Source organism: Dermochelys coriacea, chromosome 5, assembly GCF_009764565.3.
Source record: "Dermochelys coriacea isolate rDerCor1 chromosome 5, rDerCor1.pri.v4, whole genome shotgun sequence".
Lineage (NCBI taxonomy): Eukaryota > Metazoa > Chordata > Testudines > Dermochelyidae > Dermochelys > Dermochelys coriacea.
In genome coordinates this window covers 90,331,924-90,353,253 of record NC_050072.1, presented here as the reverse complement: position 1 = coordinate 90,353,253, position 21,330 = coordinate 90,331,924, and the positions used below count along the sequence as shown (strand labels likewise).

General features: G+C 40.7%; 1 protein-coding gene across 13 annotated transcripts in view; it reads right to left on the bottom strand.

The window, feature by feature from the left end:
- Window positions 1-21,330, bottom strand: part of FANCC (FA complementation group C) — a 137,733-nt gene that overhangs the window by 104,486 nt on the left and 11,917 nt on the right. For 11 of the 13 annotated variants that reach the window (XM_038403918.2, XM_038403913.2, XM_038403912.2 and 8 more), the window contains one exon: window positions 736-909. In XM_038403918.2, coding sequence (XP_038259846.1) covers window positions 736-900 — 165 coding nt within the window. In that variant the 5' untranslated portion in view covers window positions 901-909. Of the gene's footprint in view, window positions 1-735; window positions 910-21,330 lie in introns of those variants that run through there. The other 2 variants (XM_043515031.1, XM_038403919.1) reach the window with 2 other exon arrangements.

Below are 21,330 nucleotides of genomic sequence, written 5' to 3'. Positions count from 1 at the left end.
AAATTCTCAACACTCAAATCATTTTGAAAACTGCACTTTAACTTCAGAAAAAAGTTAATACTTTTCTTTTTTGTTAATCTTTACATGAGGTGAAGAGCATTTTAACCTCACAACTTGATACTGTATTATTGAAAACTGCTATGATGAATCAATGCACACAAAAGTTACCAAAAAAAACCACCGAAAGTTTACCTGACCAAAAAAAAAAAAAAAAAAAAAAAAAAAAAAAGATTAAATATAATACTCAAATCACTAACCAGAATAGTTAGTAACATTTGCCAGTGATCTGACCGTAGTGCTGGAAATCACTATATATGCCACAGCACTAGGTTTAGCATGTCAACATGTCCTTAGGATTTAAGGGATCAGTTACAATTTTGCATGTAAAGGCCTTTAAATAATCCAATTTATGACCTGACAACAAGAATCAAATTTGTGTTTATTTTAAAGAGTTTTTAAAAGAGTCTACTCGATTGGCTAGGAAATCTCATGTGACAACATAACCAATCAAGAAGAAAAAGCTCCTTTCACAATAAATCAGGGACACAGGAAACACATTCCTGTTTGCATTACCTGTGGCTGTTTCCCCAATTTGCCTCTCTGATCCAGCAATACATTAGGTCAATACCACAAGCCGCTCTGCTACCATTCACTTTCTGGTTTTGTCGAAACGTGGGGTTCAGATTGTTTGAGGCAGTCTTCAAAACAGTTCATTCTTCCTGTTAAATTACTTACCATATGTTTCAAGGATTCATAAATCTGCTGTAGAAACTCCTGTAATTTAGGCAAGTGAAGGCAGACATCTTGCTGGGATTCCAAAGTGGTGGTTTGACCCCACTCAACAGCCTTATCCAACCAATACTGAAAGCTCAATTTAGGGACAGCAGTATCTTGGGCCATCCCGTCCCCCTAAAAAAGATTAGAACTATAATCAGACATATCTAAACATACAATGGGGAAAAAGTTTGCTAACATCTCATCTGTGGAGTGGGAGGAAATTAAGAATCTTTTTTTCAGTCTGTAGATGCTCCAAAAGGCAGTAAAGTGCTCCTATAGTTATAAGAGGGTAAAATAATGACCCCTTTATGTCAAAGTAGCAGTGATGGAATAGTAATCAGTACTTTAAAATATATCACCCATCTGGGGCTCAGATTTTTACTATCTGAATTTGTCATCACCAATATTTCATTAGAAGAGTAGTAAAACAACATGTGGGGGTTATGTGTACACAAATGCATCTTTGCTGTGTGCAATGTATTGTTTGTGAAACTTCACTACCCATCACATCTAGTATCTTATTTTTACAAGAAGATATAACGTATATTCTCACAACAAAGTTTATTTAGGATTTATTTCATACAATGAGAAATCTAAAGTATATCCAGTTTTCAAATTAGTATTAAAGTTTGAAAATAGCTTGTTATCAAAAGTGAAGAAATGTTTGAAAATTATACATCTATTAGTATCCTTTAGCTTTTTGGACAAGAAAAGTTATTTCCTTAAAAGTTGTCTAATGAATTTAATCCTCTATTTTCTGTCTTTTCCCCTTTTATTTCTTATTAAACACAGAAAATAAAAATTATTCTTACTTCTTATTTATAAACCTGTTTTAATTAAAACTGCACGACACACTATATACTTGGAATGCAATATTTCACCCAGAAATATCTGGCCTAAGGCCAGAGCAGTATGACTAACTCCAAGCATTCAAAAATCATGAACTAAAACCAAAATAAAATACTTCAAAAATTAAATAGACTTAAAATCATGATTTTTAATCACATTTTTTACCTGCTTTCTGATTTGTCTTCACCTTTTGCATCTGTGATCATCTCAGGATCAGAATTCAACACCCCCCCCCCACACACACACACACACACAAACCGTCTTTATTCACTGCTCAGATGACACTTATCTCACCCTCTCCTAACCCTTGAGTTGCGGGGAGTTGCTGTCCTACCCATCTCTAACCCTCTCCCTATCTAGACAGGATAGGCTGATGTCTTATTCACGTACTCCCTACCTGCTCCTCTAGCCGTCTGTCTCCCATCTACCCCCCTAATTTACTTCCCCCTCATATTCTCATCAGTCCGCTACCTATCTCATTCTCCTCCTCTACTGCCTCCCCCTCAGTCTGTCCCTGGGCCTTCCAACATTACTTCAGTTCTTTAGTTACCTAGCTCACTCCTTTTTTCGTGTTCTCTTTCCCGACCATGACCAGTGTCATTCACTGCACCCCCACATTCTCCTGCCTCCATTTGGCACTCATACAGCAGTCTGGCTGCAGCCCCATTAGAAACAATAGGAGAGATCGTCCATTTTGTTGGTGGAAGCCTCACTTTTATCTACAAAGGTTAAGAAGATATGGTGGTGATCTTTCTGAGAGCAGTCTGTGGTTTAGTTCCATTGACAGTGAGTAATGGGAGGTGGTGAGCATACTAGATAAGGGCAAAACTTTAAAAGTTGGTAGGCAGAAATGAGAAATTCAAGAGAACTTTAAAAAAAAACACACTGCAAGAATATAAAAAGTCCTCCCATCTAAAATTCTACCAAATTCCCTAATCCTCCACCCCAATAAAAAAAGGGCTTAGAAAACCAGAAGGAAAAATTTAAATAAATTCTTGTTCATTATGTTTTTCATTTGAAAATAATATTCTCTAATTAAAATGAAAACTTTAAACAAAGATCTCAGTGAATCTAGTGCTCATGAAAAAGCGTAGAGAGTGACCAGTGGAGAATGAGTTCCTCCATAAGATACATACAACAATATGGACAGTGTTACAGCAGACTTTCCACAATGTGAAAAGTTGCCCTGAAGGGAAGATATCTAGGGCTGAGAGTATTCAGTGCCCATATCCATCCCCAATCATTGTCCTTTCTGTAAAGACTGCTAAGCGGCTGTCAATTAGTGCCAAATGTGGTGGCAATTTCATGATATGTACTCTTGTTCACTGGGAGCTGAACTCAGACAATAATAGAAGCAACTGGAGTCAGTGGATACTGACCCCTAGTTTGCGACAGGGGTCACAACCTTTTGTAACTCTGACCTTGTCATGTGGGCCAAGACAAAGTTCAGTCTGTTGCAGTACACCTACAAGTCACAACTGCCTCACACAGACCACCATGATCTCTTTTCACACAGGCTAAATTACAGCCATGAGATACTTACTAATTTGGCACAAAATTAACCTAGGCCAGATTAAAAAAATATTCGCCACCAGTTTTAAACAGTAATAAATAAACAAACAATGGACCACAGTATTGTTTAGACTATTACAGGACTTTGGATCCTACCCAATAAGAAAACATTTTATTAAGTAAGATAGACCAGTTGGATAGCTAGTGTTGAAAGCATGTTTGTTTTAAAAAGTGATCAAAGGAAATGTAAACAAAGCCCACAATTTTTTTCATTAGTTACTAAACCCCTCACTTACATTTTTTGTTGTTGCTGTCAGTTGAACACTTATGGAACTGTGCAGTATCAAACTCCTATTAATCCACCACTGTCCTGTCTTATTAGCCAATAAGTATTAAAAAAAAATCGGTAATGAGATTTCATAATGCCTCTGTGGTAATAAGCACTATAACAATTAGTTACATTTGGATGTATGATTTTCAGGGGGGTAAATTAAGCCTATTTATAGTATTTCAGTGGGTGAAATTCATCCCAGTGAAGAAGGCCTACATAAGGCCCTCCACACTGCTTAAAATGAGACTTGCTACCAGAGTGGCGGTTCAGGAGAATCCTCTGCACTACCTGAATATTGCAAAGAGGGTCTTTGTATCAATAGCATATAGGCTTACACAGAGAGATGATGAAGGAAGAAATGCAGGACTTGAATACAGTACATAGATTGGACTGGGAGCCACAGGAGAGAGGCTGGTGCTGCGTAGCAAACTTCTACCCTAGTCCCAGAACAGAGAGTGAATTTTCTCTTTCCTTCTCAGATACTCTTCACCAAATCTGAACAGATTGTATTGCTGGCCTAGGAAAAGTCCCTGCAGTAAATTGCTATACAGATCATAGTGAGATGACCTATTTCAGAGGGGTGTACTTACTGTAGTCATTGTACGCATGAGCACCTGGACATCATTTTTAGCAAAGAACCTAAACAAGTGCTTAAATCCATTCCTGTTCAAAAAGATGCTTAACCTTCAAGCATGTGTTTATATGTTTTGCTGAATCACGGTCTTGACTTCCAAATTGTTACCAAAGAATACGTGTGAGCTGCAAATTCTCATTTGTACCTATTCTGTCCTGGGCATCCTGCCTTCTAGGATATACCTCAATGTTTGCTTTCTTCAGAGGCCGAAAACTTTCCCAGTCAAACAACAACATTTTTGTGTACCTTTTAAACTATGGAATTTAACCCTGCAAAGGGCACTTTTCCTGAATTATCCTGAGCATACACCTTGATTTAGTCATCATGAGGAGATATACTATAGAACTGAAAAAATAACAAATACAAAAATACAAAGTACACACATAGAATACTGACCTGATATATCACTTTAAATTCAAAGTCTTCCATGTGGTGCCCAAACTGATTAACAAAAATACCCTAAGTAACCACTGGTCTTGTAATTAAAAATAAAAATAAAATAAAAAATAACCAAATATAAAGACTGTCAAAATGAAAAAGAGTGCTAACAAAATTACAGAATGGAAACTCCTCTCAGGTAATTTGGTCTATCCCCGCAGAACAGGTTTGTTCCCCAGTTTATTTTCAGAGCCAATGGAATTTCTTCAGTTAAAAGATTTGCCACACTCGAAACCCGATCCTGTCTTTCTATTACATTTGATGCAGATCCAGAATTTAGAAAACCGAGAAGTTCTCATTTAGTATGATTCACCTCAAGTTACTACCTCTGCCTTCTGGAAGGGAAAATAAATCCTTGCTCCTCCTGCCTCAGAACCACCCAGTCGAACTCCCGTTGTTCTTCACTTTCAGGCTGCGAGGAGCCCTGCGGAGCTTAGGCATGGGGTATTTGTTACATCCTTCAGAGACTGCGGGCAGCATTTTTAACAAGGAATGGATTAGCTTTATTCTGTTGAGTGAGTTATCTGGATTAGTGTCTGAAATGTAACATATTTAGTCAGTAACTTTTGTTACTAGATTCTCAGGCACAACTCCACACGTATACCAGAATGTTCCACTTTAAGTGCTAACAAACTTACTGCTAGAATACAGTTGTCACATACCATAATCAAAACATACAGGTACAGACTACAATATCAAAGTCTGAATTCATGACTGGAAAAGTACATGAACACAAAATTAACTTGTCCTGGGAACTGAAGAATATCAAGATCTCCAAGAAGATATCAAACTAGTTTTCTTAGAACTGGAATGAATTCTGTTTGCTGTAACCATCTCTTTTCCCCAAGCCTAAACAAAAAAAAACCTTAACACACACTGTATAAATATTATTCCCCTGCAGTGGGTATAGATCCATGTTTCCCAAGGAAAACATATACATTGGCAGGGAACCATCTAAGTAACAGGGACTGTTGAGCCTACAAATGCCTCCCCGCAGTTCCAAATGACTGAAATGCAGACTCTGTACTACTGAAGGATGACATAACCTGTTTAAGCAGCAAAGAGTCCTGTGGCACCTTATAGACTAACAGACGTATTGGAGCATAAGCTTTCGTGGGTGAGTACCCACTTCGTCGGATGCTGGGTAATCACCCACGAAAGCTTATGCTCCAATACGTCTGTTAGTCTATAAGGTGCCATAGGATTCTGCCGATTTTAAAAGATCCAGACTAACACGGTTACCCATCTGATACTTGATAACCTGTTTACTAGATCTATCAGCTAAAATAGGTATGCAGTATCTAACCAGGTTTCAGAGTAGCAGCCGTGTTAGTCTGTATCCGCAAAAAGAAAAAGGAGGACTTGTGGCACCTTAGAGACTAACAAATTTATTTGAGCATAAGCTTTCCTGAGCTACAGTTCACTTCATCGGATGCAGTGAGCTGTAGCTCACGAAAGCTTATGTTCAAATAACTTTGTTAGTCTCTAAGGTGCCACAAGTACTCCTTTTCTTTCTTTTTCTTTTTTTTAAAATATCTAACCAGGATTTCTATCATACTTATTTCTATTAAAGTACCTGTATAGTTCCCACTATCTTCAGATCTGTCTTTCACCAGCTGCTGATAAAGTGGTCACTACTCACCAAAACATTACTGAAAATGAGCCCCAAGGTACCATACAGCAACAACTTCAAATTGTTATTCTTTTCTGAAGAGCAGTTCCTTTAAAAAGTTGATGCTTTTATATATATATATATATATATATATATATATATATATATATATATATATATAGGAGAAGCTCAGATACTATTTAAATTCAACATTATTTCATATTGTAGCATCAGGGGTTTACAAATAAATTAGGTGAAACCACATTGTCTAAAATCCAACAAAAACTTTAATGTAACCTCTCTCAGAGCCTGCTTCTCCTACAGTGGTGATGGGTAGCTCTAAACTCCAAAAGAACACTTTATTCACTTTTCATTACCCCAACCTTTCTCAAACACCACCCACTTATTGGGGGAAGGAAAGCCAATTATATTATTTATATTAGAGTAGTGTCCAGAGACCTCAAATAGGATCAAGCCTCCATTGTGTTAGCTGAACATATAAAGACAGGCCCTGTTCCAAAGAACAGCATATCTTCAAAATCTGGAAAACGGTAATTTTTATCTATGTTTTGTTACAACTCTGATGGGTATTAAAGGATTGCTAAGCACCACAGTATGAGGTTTCATATTATAAAGTCATTTTATAATTGCACAATGTCACATTATTGTCCCCTTGTACCACAGTCCATCTGAGGATGATTTAACAGCCATAATAAATCACATTAATTTAAAATAGCGAGAAACTATACGACCCCGAAAACCCAAAGAGACAGTGAATTTTAATAAGAAGATCAGGCCACAAACTTAATGTCTTACAGATGACAAATGATTTTTAGCTAACGCCAGAATAAAAAAAATGATTAGCACAAAATACACATTGTCTACTCATTATATTGTTTCTCAAATATCCTATATCTCCTTGATTGCTTTACATTTTTCCTGCAAATAGATTTTTCCTCTCATTATGAGAATTTTTCTTTCAGGTTTTTAGGATAGGATAATATATCATTAATTAAGAATAATATTTCAAGCATTCTTAATTCCACTGCTTAAATTATTTATTATTTGTATTATGGTAGAACCTAGAATTACAGATTTGAAGGCCAAAAAGGAACATTATGATCATCTAGAGTAGACTTCTGTATAACATAGGTCATAAAACTTCCGCAAAATAATTCCTAGAGCAACCTTGATTTAAAAATTGGCAGTGAGAGATTTCACCATTACCCGTTGTAAATTGTTCCAGTGGTTAATTATCCTCACTGTTAAAAATGTATGCGTTTATCCAATCTGAATTTGTCAAGCTCCAACTTCCAGCCATTGGATCACGCAATACTTTTCTTTTCCAGACTGAAGAGCACATTTATCAAATATTGCCCCCCATGTAGGTAGTTATAGATTGTAATAAAGTTACCCCTTAGCTTTCTCTTTGTTAGCTAAACAGATTGATCTCTTAGACTGTATCCTTTACTCATTTTCATGGCTCTCCTCTGAACCCTCTCCAATTTAGCTACATTCTTCTTGAATTGTGGACACCAGAACTGGACACTGTCAGTATTCCATCAGCAGTTGCATCAATGCCAAATACAGAGGCAAAATAAACTTTCTATTCTTGAGATTCCCGTTTATGTATGTGAGTATTGCATTAGCCCTTTGACCACGTATTGCTCTAGGAGCACATATTCAGCTAATTATCCATCATGACCCCCAAATCTTTTTCAGAGTCACTACTTACCAGAATAGGGTCCCCCAACCTGTAAGTATGGCCAGCATTCTTTGTTCCTACATTTACCCATATTAAAACACATATTGTTTGCTTGCACCCAATTTACCAAGCAATTCAGACTGCTCTGTATTAGTGACTAGTCCTCTTCATTAATTACCACTACCCCACTTTTTGTGTCATCTACAAACTTTATCAGTGATGATTTTATGTTTCCTTCCAGGTCATTGACAAAAATGTTAAATACCACAGGGCCAAGAACCAACCACTGCAGAACTCCACTAGAAACACACACACATTCAGTGAGGATTCCCCATTTACAACTATATTTTGAGATCCATTAGCCAGTTATTAATCCATTTAATATGTGCCACCTTAATTTTATATAATTCTAGTTTTTTAATCAAAACTGTATATGGTACCAAGTCAAATGCCTTTTAGAAGACTAAGTATATTCCATCAACACTATTACCTTTATCAACCAAACTTGTAATCTCATCAAAAATATATATATATATAAAGTTAGTTTGCCAGGCTCTATTTTCCTATAAACCCATGCTGATTGGCATTAATTTTATTATCCTCCTTTAATTCTCTATTAATTGAGTCCTGAATCAGTCACTCCATTATTTTGCTTAGGATTAATGTCAGACTGACATGCCTCACATATCCAGGTCATCCTGTTTATCCTTTCCAAATATAGCACAAGAAGAAGTTACTCACCTTGTGCAGTAACAATGGTTTTTCAAGATGTGTGTCCCTGTGAGTGCTCCACTCTAGATGTCGGCTCGTCCCTGCGCCGGAGATCGGAGATTTTTTACAGCAGTACTCGGTCGGGGAAGGGTGCGTGCAGGAGCTAACTTGTGCAGCCGTTGGCGCCTCTTGTAATGCACACCCCCGACCATCCCTTCTGTTCCTTCTCTACCGCATAGCTCAGCTGTGTTAAATCTGAAGTAGAGGAGAGGAGGGTGGGTAGTGGAGCACACACAGGGAAACATCTCAAAGAACCATCGTTACTGCACAAGGTGAGTAACTTTTTCCTCTTCAAGTGGTGCCCCTGTGGGTAGTCCACTCTACGTGCTTGTAGAACAGTGCCCCACCAGGGGTGGCAGCGCTTCAGAGTTATATAAAAGTGTTTGATGAGAGCACTGTGAGGCCAACGATAGAATTGGAGATAAGGCCTTGGGTGATAGCATAATGCTTTGCGAAAGTGTGCTCTGATGTTCAGGTTGCAGCTCTACAAATGTCTATTAAGGGGACGTTGTTCAAGAATGCAATCAATGTCTCCATGGCTCGTGTTGAGTGGGATCTGATGCCCGTAGGGGTACTTTGTTATGTAGGTGGTAGCAAGTTTGGATACAGGTGGAGACCTATCTGGAGAGCCTCTAGGTCAATATTGACGAGCCTTTGGAGCGCTCTGTTGTAGAGATGAATAGTCTTGGTGACTTGCAAAAGGGTTTAGTGTGTCCAAGTAAAAGGCTACAGCCCATCTGACATCTGGTATGTGTAACGTTGCTTCTCAAGAACCCTTATGTGGCTTGAGATAGAAGGCAGGTAAGTGTATGGTTTGGTTAATATGAAAATGTGTAGCCATTTTGGGTGAGGATGTAACATGATTTTGTCTTTGGTAAATACCGTGTATGGTGGTTCAGACATTAATGCCCCTATTTCGCTGACACATCTTGCAGATGTTGCCACCAGGAACACGACCTTCATTGACATATGCAGGAGAGAGCAGGTTGCTAGAGGTTCAAAGGGTGGTCTTGTGAGACATTTGAGCACATGATTGAGATCCCATGGTGGCGCAGGTTGACATACTTCTGGGTACATGTTCTGTATACCTGTGAAAAAGAATCATGTAATCAGATGAGCAAATATTGAAGCCCCTTCTATCTGCTTGTGAGGGCAGCCAGGTGTACTTTGATAGAACTTATGGCTAACCCCATTTCCTTCCGTTTTAGTAGATAGTCTAGGATCATAGATAGAGGTGCCTTTGTCACGTCCAGCTGTTTTTGCTGACACCAAAGGGAGAACTTCTCCACTCGTGGCGGTAAGTATTCCTAGTGGTGAGGCGATGGCTATTCAGTAATATCGGTTTTACTTTCTCCGAGCAGTTCAGTTCTCCATCTTGGAACCACATAGGAGCCTCGCTTTCAGATGGAGCGTTAAGCCCTTGTTCTGGGACAGGAGGTCCATTCATAAGGGTAGCAGTTGTGGGGCACCGACTGCTAGGCGTGACAGGTATGGAAACTAAATCTGTCTGGGCCATGTGGGGGCAATGAGAATGATGTATGCTCTGTCGAGACATTTCTTGCAGATGACCAGTGGGATCAGCAGGAAGGTGTACGAGTGACGTGTTCCATGGGATGAGGAGGGCATCCCCTAATGATCCCAGTGCCAGGCCTGCTCTGAAGTAAAAGAGTGGACATCTGTGATTAGTCACTGGAGGCTAACAGGTCGATTACTGCATGACCCCATTTTCGGGGTATCGTGCTGACAACACTGTCGTAGATTTCCCACTCGTGTTCCTCTGAGAAGTGCCGGCTGTAGTGTTTTGGCATCCCGGTAGGTATGATGCTGTGATGTTTATATTGTTCCAGATGCACAAATTCCATAAGTTGATGGCTTCTACCCATAGCGAGTGAGACCGGGCACCCCCTTGGTGTGAAACATCCATGCCGTATTGTTGGTGAGAATACAGATTGAGTTCTTCCGTATAAGTGGGAAGAAATGGTGGCATGCATTGTGTACCATGCAGAGTTCCAGGAGACTGATGTGTAGTTGGGTTTCCGTCGTGAACCATTTGCCTTGTATAGTATGGTGACCTAAGTGGGCACCCCAGTCTATTAGGGAAGCGCCTGTTGTGATAGTCACTGATGGGGGTTCTTGTTGAAAAGGAATCCCTGAGCATATATTCCCTAGTTGTGTCCACCACTGTAGTGAGAGGATGACCCTTGGTGGTAGTGTCACTCTTCTGTTGAGAGTGTGTTTGCTGGGTGCATAGACCGTGCTCAACCAGTAATGTAGACAGCGCATATGGAGTCTGGCATACTTTACTATGAAAATCACAGCTGCCATATGTCCCAGAATCTGAAGGCATGTCCTCGCTGAAGTTTGTGGGCTGATGGTCACTGTGGAAATAAGATTGACCAATGTAGTGAATCTGTGGTTTGGTAATATTGCCTTGGCTTGTATGGAGTCTAGGTAGGCTCTGATAAACTCTAAGCACTGAGTTGGTCATAGGGTGGACTTCTTTCCGTTTCTCTGTAAAATGTCTAGCTAGTGAAACAAGTCTATTGTGGTCTTCATCATGTATGCCGTTTCTTGTCTTGTACTTCCTTGAGTAGGCAATCGTCTAAATAGGGGAAGATTATGACTCCTTTGCTTCGTAAATGTGCTGCTACTACCGCAAGTGTTTTTGAGAATACTTGGGGAACAAGGATAGGCCGAAAGGAAGAACCCTGTACTGGAAATGGTTGGGTCCTACTGTGAACCGCAGGAATAATCTGTGGGCGGGATGTATTGTAATCTTGGAGGTCGAGGGCTGCAAACCAGCCCCCCTGTCTAGCGCTGGGATTATTGTGGCCAGAGTAACCATTTTGAACCTGTGGTTGTGTATGAACCTGTTGAGTTTTCGGAGATCTAAGATTGGTGTCCATCCCCCTCCTTTCTTCTCTCTCAGGAAATATTTGGAATAAAAACCCTTCCCTCGGTATTGGTGTGGTACTGGTTCTACAGCACCCAGCAGTAGGAGGTGGTCTACTTCCTGTTGCAGGAGGTGCTCATGAGAGGGGTCCCTGAGGAGAGACAGGAGAGGGGATGTTTGTGAAAGGGATGGTGTAGCCAGATTTTATGATCTCCAATACCCATACTCCAATTGGTCTGTTGTTATAGCAGCCCAGGCATGGTAAAATGGGTGTAGACGGTGACCAAAAGAGTGGGATGGGGTATCCGTTGGCACTAGAGGTGTGGGAGGTCATGCATACCCTCAACCAATACTTCAAAATTGTGGCTTTGATGTAGATGGGAGGTTAGACGAGGCCTGGTTCTGCAGAGCACATCGCCTCTGAGCATGTTTGGTTCTGTTCTGAATGAAGTACCATGGTTGAAGACAGTTAAATGAGGTGTCTCATGACCTCTGGTATCGTATAAACCGTGGGCATTTATTAGGCGGTGGGTGTATCCCTAGCCAGTGTAGCGTCGCTCAGGAGTCTTTCATGGTATGAAGCACGAGAATAATTTATCCCTATCAAAGGGAAGGTCCTCCATGTTTAGCTACAGATCTTTCAGAATCCCTGAAGCTTGCAGCCATGATGCTCCTCTCATAACCACAGCTGTTGCAGTTGTTCAGGCAGATGTGTCCGCTACATCCATTGAGGCTTACAGCGCTGTGCAGGCTATTACCTGACCCTCATTAATAAGGGTGGTGAGTTGAGGATGTTTGTGCTCAGGGAGGTCCTCCATGAGTTCTTGTATTTTACTATAATTAGAGTAGTCGTAATTTGCTAGTAGAGAAAAGTTGGCAACTCTAAACAGAATATGGGTTCTAGTATGTGGCCCAAGGACCCATTGTGGCCATTGCATGGGGTAAGGTGGTAATGGGTAAGGCCAGTGTTGTGCATACCAGAGCTGAGAATGCTTGGAGGAATGAGGCTTAGGCTTTGTAGCCTCCCCTGTAGGTCTCATCTGTGATGGTGATGAATGTTGGGAGGAGAAGCGGTTGTCCTGCACGTCTCCTTTCTCGTCGCTATGCATGGGGATCAGTGCAGGAGAGGAAGGACAGTACGGTGTTATGTAGCTCGGGGAGTGTTCAGTGCCGAGCAGTGGTGACTGCAGTGCAGAGGAAATCTCTATGTCACTGTGGTCTAGGAGTTGCGCTGGTACCGCCTTGTTGCTGCCCTTGGAGCGCTGACCGGTGCTGGGTTCAGCTTGTTAGCCAGCATTGAGTTGCGAGTCAGTGCCAGTAGCATTGATTGTGGTGCTGATGCCTGTGTCACGCTCAGCACCGGGGTTGTCGATGCCATGGAGGAGGCTTGACATCTCGACTCCAGTGCCATGCGTTGAGGCTCAGCAGAGGTCCGCTGAGGTATGGTGTCAGAGGAGCCCAGTGCCTCATAAGTGCTCTCTCTCTAGAAGAGTTGAGCACTGAGGGTAAAGACCTCACCGGGGAAGCTCTCTTTTTGTGAGTGTCCCTTGTTCAAGCGGTCAAGGCTCGCTTCCTGACAATTCTGGAAGTCAGAGCCTTATCACTGCTTAGTGATCTTGCTTTATGAGACTCCCCGGAGGACGTCTCTTGCGGAGGTTGTAGGGATTTCTCCATCATAAGCATTTTCAAACAGAGATCCCCATCACATCTTGCTCTTGACTTCAAATTGCAGAAGTGTATGCATTTCTGGGAGATACGAGTTTCTCCCAGATAGAGCATGCAGGATGCGTGGCCATCAGAGACCGGCATCAGTTCACGGCATAAGTCACACTTTTTAAATCCTGTTGAGCCTGGAATGACTACAGTTAAGTCTCTCCCCGCACCTGCTGGATAGATGAGGGCGGGAAGTTAAATGGAGTGGTAAACCGTAGAACTATTCCTAAACTGAGAACTAAATAAAGAATTTATTTTCTATTTTTTATTTTAAGAAAAAAATCCTTTAAGAGGAACTAACTAAACTACGTAACTATGAATAGACTAATAATAAGATACTATGTAACGTTTTTCTTTCTTTCAGAAAGTATCAAGGCTAGCACTGCCACAGAGGTCAATCTGCAACTGAGGACGAATGAGAAGGAACTGAAGGGACAAAAGGCTAGAAGAGCTCCAATGGCTGCACGAGACAGCTCCTGCACACGCCCTTCCCCCGACCAAGTACTGCTGCGAAAAATCTCCGATCTCCGGCACAAGCACGCACTAAAAGCTAGAGTGGAGCACCCACAGGGACACCATTTGTAGAAGAACATTAGCTTTCTTCCAGTTTTCTGGTCATCCCCAGTGTTCCAGGACTTACTGAAAATCAACATTAACAGTCCAGTGAGATCCTCAGCCAGCTCTTTTAAAACTCCAGGATGCAAGTTATCAGACTTGCTAACTTAAATGTGTCTAACATTAGTGTCTGCTGTTTAATATCCTTCTGAAGTAATAGTGAATGGAAAGAATGTTACCGTATGATATGATTACATCATCTGTTTTTCCCCAAATACATAAAAAATATTTATTGAACGTTTATTGCTTTTTCTGCATATTATTGATAATTCTACCATTTCCATCTACTAATGGACCAATACCATTGTTAAGACTTTTTTTCCCTAATATACTTTAATAATTCCTTATTGTCCTTAACTCTGCTCGCCATAAATTTCTCCTTGTGTTCCTTTGCTTTTCTTAATCAAATTTTTACAGTTCCTAGCTTTTGATTTATATTCATTACTGTTAATTTCTCCTTTCTTCCATTTTCTTCTTCAAATGTGCCTTTTGGGCAGCTCATAAAGTGTTCTTAAACAATTCCTCATTATCAGTCACATTTTTCTGATTAATTTCTTTCTTCCAGCTGATTTGATTTATAAACTGTTTTCAGCCTTGTGAAATTGGCCCTTTTAAAGCACCAAGTATACATATCACTGGTCTGGAGTTTATTCTGATTGCACATTATAAATATAACCCAATCTTGATCACTTGTACCTGTGCTACGATTAATTTTTAGCTATGTGATCAGTTTCTCTTTATCTGTCAAGATGAGGTCTAATACAGAATTCCCCCATGGTGGATGCAACACTTTCTGAGTTAGGAAATTGTCATCTATAGCCTTTTGAAATTCCAAGGATTTATTAAAACTAGCAGCACAACACATCCAGCATATGTCACTCCAACTGAAGTCCCCCATCAGCATACAGCTTTTTTATCCCTACACATTAAAAGATAGGTGCATAAAGAGTTGGTTACCCTTTTTCCTAGTGTGTTTTGGTAGTCTGTAGCAGACATCAACTAATATCCCACCTTGTGCTTAGCATACCAAGTAGCTTAGAGAAAAGAGTTTTAACTGTGTGGGTGGATAAGAAAGACCATTTTTAGAGGCTGAGATGTAGCCTGGGTGTGAGGACATGGACAACGGTTGAGTCAAAGGTGATGCCCAAGTTACAGGCCTGAGTGACAGATAAGTTGATGGTGTTGTCCACGATAATGGAGAAAGAATTAGCGGGAAAGGTTTGGGGGAAAAGATTAATACCTCTGTTTTAGCCATGTTTAGCTTGAGCCACAAGCTAGATATCCATAAGGAGATGTCAGAGAAACAGGCCCACATTTTAGTTTGAACAAAAGGGGATAGGTGCTGGAATAGAGAAGTAGATCTGAGAGTCATCACATGTAGAGGGTAGTTGAATTTGTGTTTGCAGATGAGGTTGGCAAGATACAAGGTGCAGAGGGGAAAAAAACAGGGAACCAAGGACAGAACCCTGTGGGACCCCAACAGAAAGCTGGAGGAATAACAGCATCCTCCAAAGGACACTGAACGTGTGATTAGAGAGGTAAGAGGAGAACCAAGAGAGAACAGTCACAGAAGACAAGATTTCAAGAAGAACATGGTTAAATGTGTTGAAGGCGGCTGACAGGTCAAGAAGGATGAGAATGAAGTACTGGTCCTGAGTTTTAGCTAGGAAGAGGTAATTAGACATTTTGGCAAGAGCGGAACGCAAGGGAAGGAAGCTGGATTAGAGAGAGGGTTTAGGTTGGCATTGGAGGAGGGACTCCAGATAGCACTTGTAGACAGTGCATTCAATGAGTTTAGAGATGAAAGGAAGAAGAAAGATAGGGTGGTAACTGGCTGGGTTTTTCCCCCCCAAGATTAGAAAGACTAGAGAATGCTTATATTGTGAAGGGGAAAGAGCCAGAAGAAATAGAGCAGTTATGGAGAAGAATAGGGGGGTGGGAATTGCAAGTGGGCAAAAGGGAGATCAGGAGATGGGATGAGGTCATTGCGACAAGTGGAGGAAAGCAAATAAACTTCTGCATCTGTGACGGATGCAAGATTTGTAGGAGTAAAGGAGAAGGCACACTGAGGGAAGGGTGAAGGTTATGTCATATTTTGTAAATTTTCTCTTGGAAGAAATCAGTGAGAGAGAGAAGTGGAGGTAGGAGGAGCAGAGGGTTTGAGGGCCAAAGGTAGCAAAAAAGCAGAGGGGATTGAGATACAATTAGCTAGGAAGATGGCAGAACTGAAATAGAGAACAAATATGTAGTGGAGAAGTCAGACTGTTCACAGGATTTCCATCAAAATCACTCCACAGTGTGAGAGTTGAGCAAAGGAAGCAGATGTTGGGGATAAGCCAGGGCTGAGGATCGGCAGGGTGGATTTTGAAATGGGAGAGAGAGGCAAAAGATTGAAGGGTAGAAGAGAGTGATGGATGGAGAGAGTCAACAATCATGTCAATGGTAGAAAGAAAAAAGAGTAATAAAGCAATGGCACAGCATATAAAGTTCTTCAGAGAAATAGTTTCAGAAAAAATCGAGTTCAGGGAAAGAGAGTAATTTTAGTAAACCTCAAAAAATGAGAATTAAGTTTAAGTAGTATGATGGGGCTTACCAAAGTGATTAATTAGAGACAAAAAGCAGGAGTCTCTGAAAGAAAATCTGTATATGGAAACAGACCACAAGTATATACCAGGGAAATGAACTCTGGAGTTAAGTAAAAGCATAGGAAAATTTATCCATGTTTATCTGAAAATTTCCTTTCTTCAAGTAATAAGTTCACAGATCTATTACAATGTCAGCCTGCTTGCAGCATAGAGACAGAATTAGACCTGTAAGTCACTGGCAGCAGGGGAATGCCCCAGCTTCTGAATTTTCTTCAGTTGTGATAACTTCCACAGCCAGGAAAATTCAAATCTACTTTCTTAAAAGTAGAAATTGTTTTAAATATACTTTGAGGAAAAACACAATTTCTTCTAATGCAGAGAATGGTAAATTCCACTTAATGATAACAAAACCCATATCCTGGGATGTCAGTTTCCATCGCTATTCTGGATGATCCATTTGTCTCCAGGGTGGGCCAGATCTGTGGATATTATTACTTAAGGAAAGAAAATTTTCAGATAAAGCATGAGTAAATTTTCCTATTCTTCTTCGTGCTAAGATTTACAGATCCATTACAATGGAATGTTCATAGCAATGTGCCTCCAGGATCATTCTTTAATTATGGACATCCAACCTGAGGTAGATCTTATATAAATATCTCCTCCAACTTCCCCTGGGCACGAAGGCGCTTAGAAGACTTTTGCCAAATAAAGGAATTGGCATTGGCTGAGACTGGATGACCAATATATGGAACTTGGTGAACTAATGGCTATCTAACAGATCTGAATACGGGAGACATGATTACTCTTCCCTGAGATTGACAGTGCTTCTAAAGACCGGACTTTCGTCTTGTCTACACTTGCGGTGATATTTAGGGTCCATGAGCTACATGCTACAGAAAAAGGTAGGCTGTGTCCACATTGCAGTGTGTAGCGACACATGGCAGTGAAAGGCTCTGGCAAAAGGGAGGCTACGGTGAAAGGCTCCAGCTGCTGGAGCCTTTCACCACTGCCTCCCTCCTGCCAGAGCCTTTTCCTGCTACTGGAATCTTCCACTGCAGAAAGGAAAAGCTCTGACAGTGGGACACTACACTGCTAAAAATAGTCGTGTCAGCATGGAAGGCACTGCTTGGGGGTGTAGAGAGATGCGTAAGGTATATACACCCTAGGGTTCTGGTGTGTCTGTACTCTTCTCATCTAAGCAGTGCCTCCCTGTCTTTACACTGTTATTTATATCACTGTTATTTACATCTGTACTCTACACACCACCATAAGTGTAGACCTACTCTTTGATGCTTAACCAAAGGAAGAGTATTTCTTGAGTTTATTTAGGGAACCATAGAATATCAGAGTTGGAAGGGACCTCAGGAGGTCATCTAGTCCAACCCCCCCACTCAAAACCGGACCAATCCCCAACTAAATCGTCCCAGCCAGGACTTTGTCAAGCCTGACCTCAAAAACCTCAAAGGAAGGAGATTCCACCACCTCCCTAGGTAAAGCATTCCAGTGCTTCACCACCCTCCTAGTGAAAAAGTTTTTCCGAATATCCAACCTAAACCTCCCCCCACTGCAACTTGAGACGATTGCTGAATGAATGCTATGAAAGTTGTGAGAACTACCTGTCTGAATTAGAAGCACAGTACTGGGTGTTAGAGAAAGCCCTCAGCTTCAAAACAAAAAAATCCTCATCTGATCAGGGTTAGTAACCACTGGGAGGCCTATTTTAATGGACAAGAAGTATAGGGACATCTCCTGCAGGAATTTCAATCTGGGTAATGCAAACTGAAGTTCCACGGATATACTCTATGACCTTGTGGAGCTGGAAGGAAGCATTTAATGTTGGGATCTGTACAAAGCTTCCTTTTCTTGAACATGTTGAGAACATACTAGAGACTTGACCTTTTTTGCTTGGACACAATAAAGCTCTCCTGGGCTATGATCATTCAAGGCTATGTTTCACTGATTAAACATGGTAATTAAACTATGGGCTTTTTATCATCCAGCAGAATAAGTTTTATTTGATTTCTTTTTGGGGGTACACAAGAATAATCGCTTCTTCCAAATATTCATTTTAACTTGTCTGGTCCCAATGGAGGACTTGTCTTGCAATAGCAGACCTCCTCTGTGAGGCAGAGACCTCAGAATTTCCAATGATAAGTTAATCAAGTTTGAGAACCATAGCAGCATAAACAGTATTACTGCAACTCTCTCATTCCTGTCTTTTGTATTTCCCTGGGGAGCAGCGGAAAAGATGGGAAGACTTATAGTAGGGACCCTACCCAGCTTTGCACAAGGTCATTCACCACCTCCCATCCCAGGTCCTGATACAGAGGCACTTTATTTACTGTTTCCAAATGCAAAGAAGTTGATTACCAGCCCAACAAATTGCCTTATGTTTAGTGAGATATACCAGGTACAGGAGCTACTCATCTAATACATCTTCTGCCATGTAAGGTTTAATGTTCATCTCTCCCTTGGCAGACAGTGCATGTAGAGATCAGAAACTTTATTAGACCTAGGACAAGAGAATTTCTCTCTGGGATAGTGCTGATAGGGTTTTCATAATAACTACAAAAAACACAGACAGACACAGATTGTCACAAACAGAATAGGTCTGCTACTATGGAAGGAGTAGTACTCTGAGACCTCACTCAATCAGTGTGTTCCATCTGTGTCTCTTTCTGGTACCCATCCCCTTAATTGAATCAGGCAAATCCCTTAAAAATATGTTTCTCTTCATTCATCAATATGGGAATGGTTATTATACAACTGGGTCCAGATATCTGCCAATGGATGAGATAAGACAAGATGGAAAGGGGATACCCAGAATTAGGGCTTCGTATCATAAGAATTCTGAATCACTGAAACATGCTTGTTTATGAGATCAGAATTCCCAATACAATAAGGCTACAATAAGTATCCGATTCTTTTTTTTTTTGGTGACTCCCCTTTTTTCTATTATGGCAATCTTCACCTTCGCTTAACATTCTTCTAATATGAGACCTTGTACTCATTCTCAGCCCAGGCTTATGATTGACTTCCCTGGTATTGTGTGCCTGTGTCTTGAATACAAGATATTCCAGGAACCATTATTTTCACTGTATATTTGCTTCAGTTTTATATCTGTAAAGAACCCTGATGAGAAAAATTGTCCAGGAAAAGATAAATGAATTGCCTTCTTCCCTAAAACCAGTATTATTGCTACCATGGTCCTAGAGAGAGCCTGGGAACATATGTAAGTTCAAATGGTAATGATTAAAGTTGGAGGGGGAAAAAAGGCTGCCACCCATCTGCAAAACATAAGAACTGTCTGAGGATGATAAAATGGGAATGTTTTGAAGACAAGCCTCCACTAGGAACTTATTTAAATGTTTTAGGCTGGGCCCTGCTCCACTTGTCCACGATTCTCTGAGGCTAGAAATTGCTGCACTCCAACTCACTCCCTGTTCCACCTGATGTAGATGATGGATGATTTCATTTATGTTGTGGCATTTACATGGGTTGCTATCTGGGGAAGGGACAAAGCTGTTCCTGAAATTCTTGCTTATCACCACAGGATACCCCCTCTGGTCAATGTCCAGTAACCCAGCTGAACAAAGTTATTGGTAGCCTTTTTGCTCCCAATTTGAGAGAGCTTGGCTCAAGTTCAAAGTCTCACTCTAGACACAGCTGGTTTAGAGACCTGCAGTTAATTCTGAGGCAACAAAACTCGCTGACCCAGAACCCGCTCTAACTACCACTAGCAAAGAGGTATTTTCTCCTGCTGTACTTCATGGACTTCTTCAATTTGCCATATAATCTATACTCATTTCTATAGCCTTTGGCAGCAGTCAGGATTATAAATCAACTTTTCTGATGATTCTGAATAATCTCAGATTTCCATAAATATTCCCATTGTATCACTAAAATAAATGGGATGTGAACTGTCAGAGTGTCTGATCCCAAGGACCATGTCCAATATACGTGATGAAAGATATCAAGCCCACTTTGTTTTCTTTCCAGGGAGAATCATTTAGACTATGTAGCAACCTGAATGGAACTTGGATGAATGAGCATAATTTGCAGGAGGGAAGAGTTTAGAGGAGGCATCAGGAAAGTCAGTCAATCTGCACATGACTGGAATGCAGTTGCAGAAACTCTGTAAATAGTTCACTTAATAAGGAACTAGTTTGGTTTTACAAGCATGGAGTACTTTTATATTATTATCCAGCACCTGGTATACATTCACAGCAGTTAGTCTAGTGCAGCAGTTGTCAACCTGCGACCAGTGGACCGCTTGCAGCCCAATCAGCACACAGCTGTGACATCCTCAGGGCCATACAGGTAGTATTGAATGCAGCCCAAAATAGTAAATAGGCTGAATGAATTGAATGCAGCCCACAATGGTAAAAAGGTTGAGAACTACTGGTCTAGTGAGACCTACAGCAAGGAAGAGAGCGTGATTAACAGGCAAGCGAAACAACACCTAGAACCAGAGCAAATAGGCAGCATAGAGGACTCAAAACTACTGGAAATACTGGATTTCCAGACAAAAAACTTTGCAAAAGAATTATAGCAAGAATTGAGTCTGTATACAGAGCTGACCATGGGGGATAACAGATGAGAAAAACAAACAAAGGTAAAGCTTTTTACCATCTCACTGAAGAAAAAGCACAAGTAGTAAGGTAGACACTGTTGCCAGGAATAATGCCCAAAACATCTAATAAAGGATGTTTGATGAGTATGTTGACCCCAGACAGAATAAGACTGTACAGAGACTGGTTTTTGGGTTTTTTTTGTTTGTTTGTTTTAAACAAACCAAAGAGCAGAAAACCAAACCTTTTTTCTCCTCATTCCCTCTCATGGGACAGATAGCTCTTCAGAGGGAACAATTTGAACCTAGATAAATGTCAGAGTTT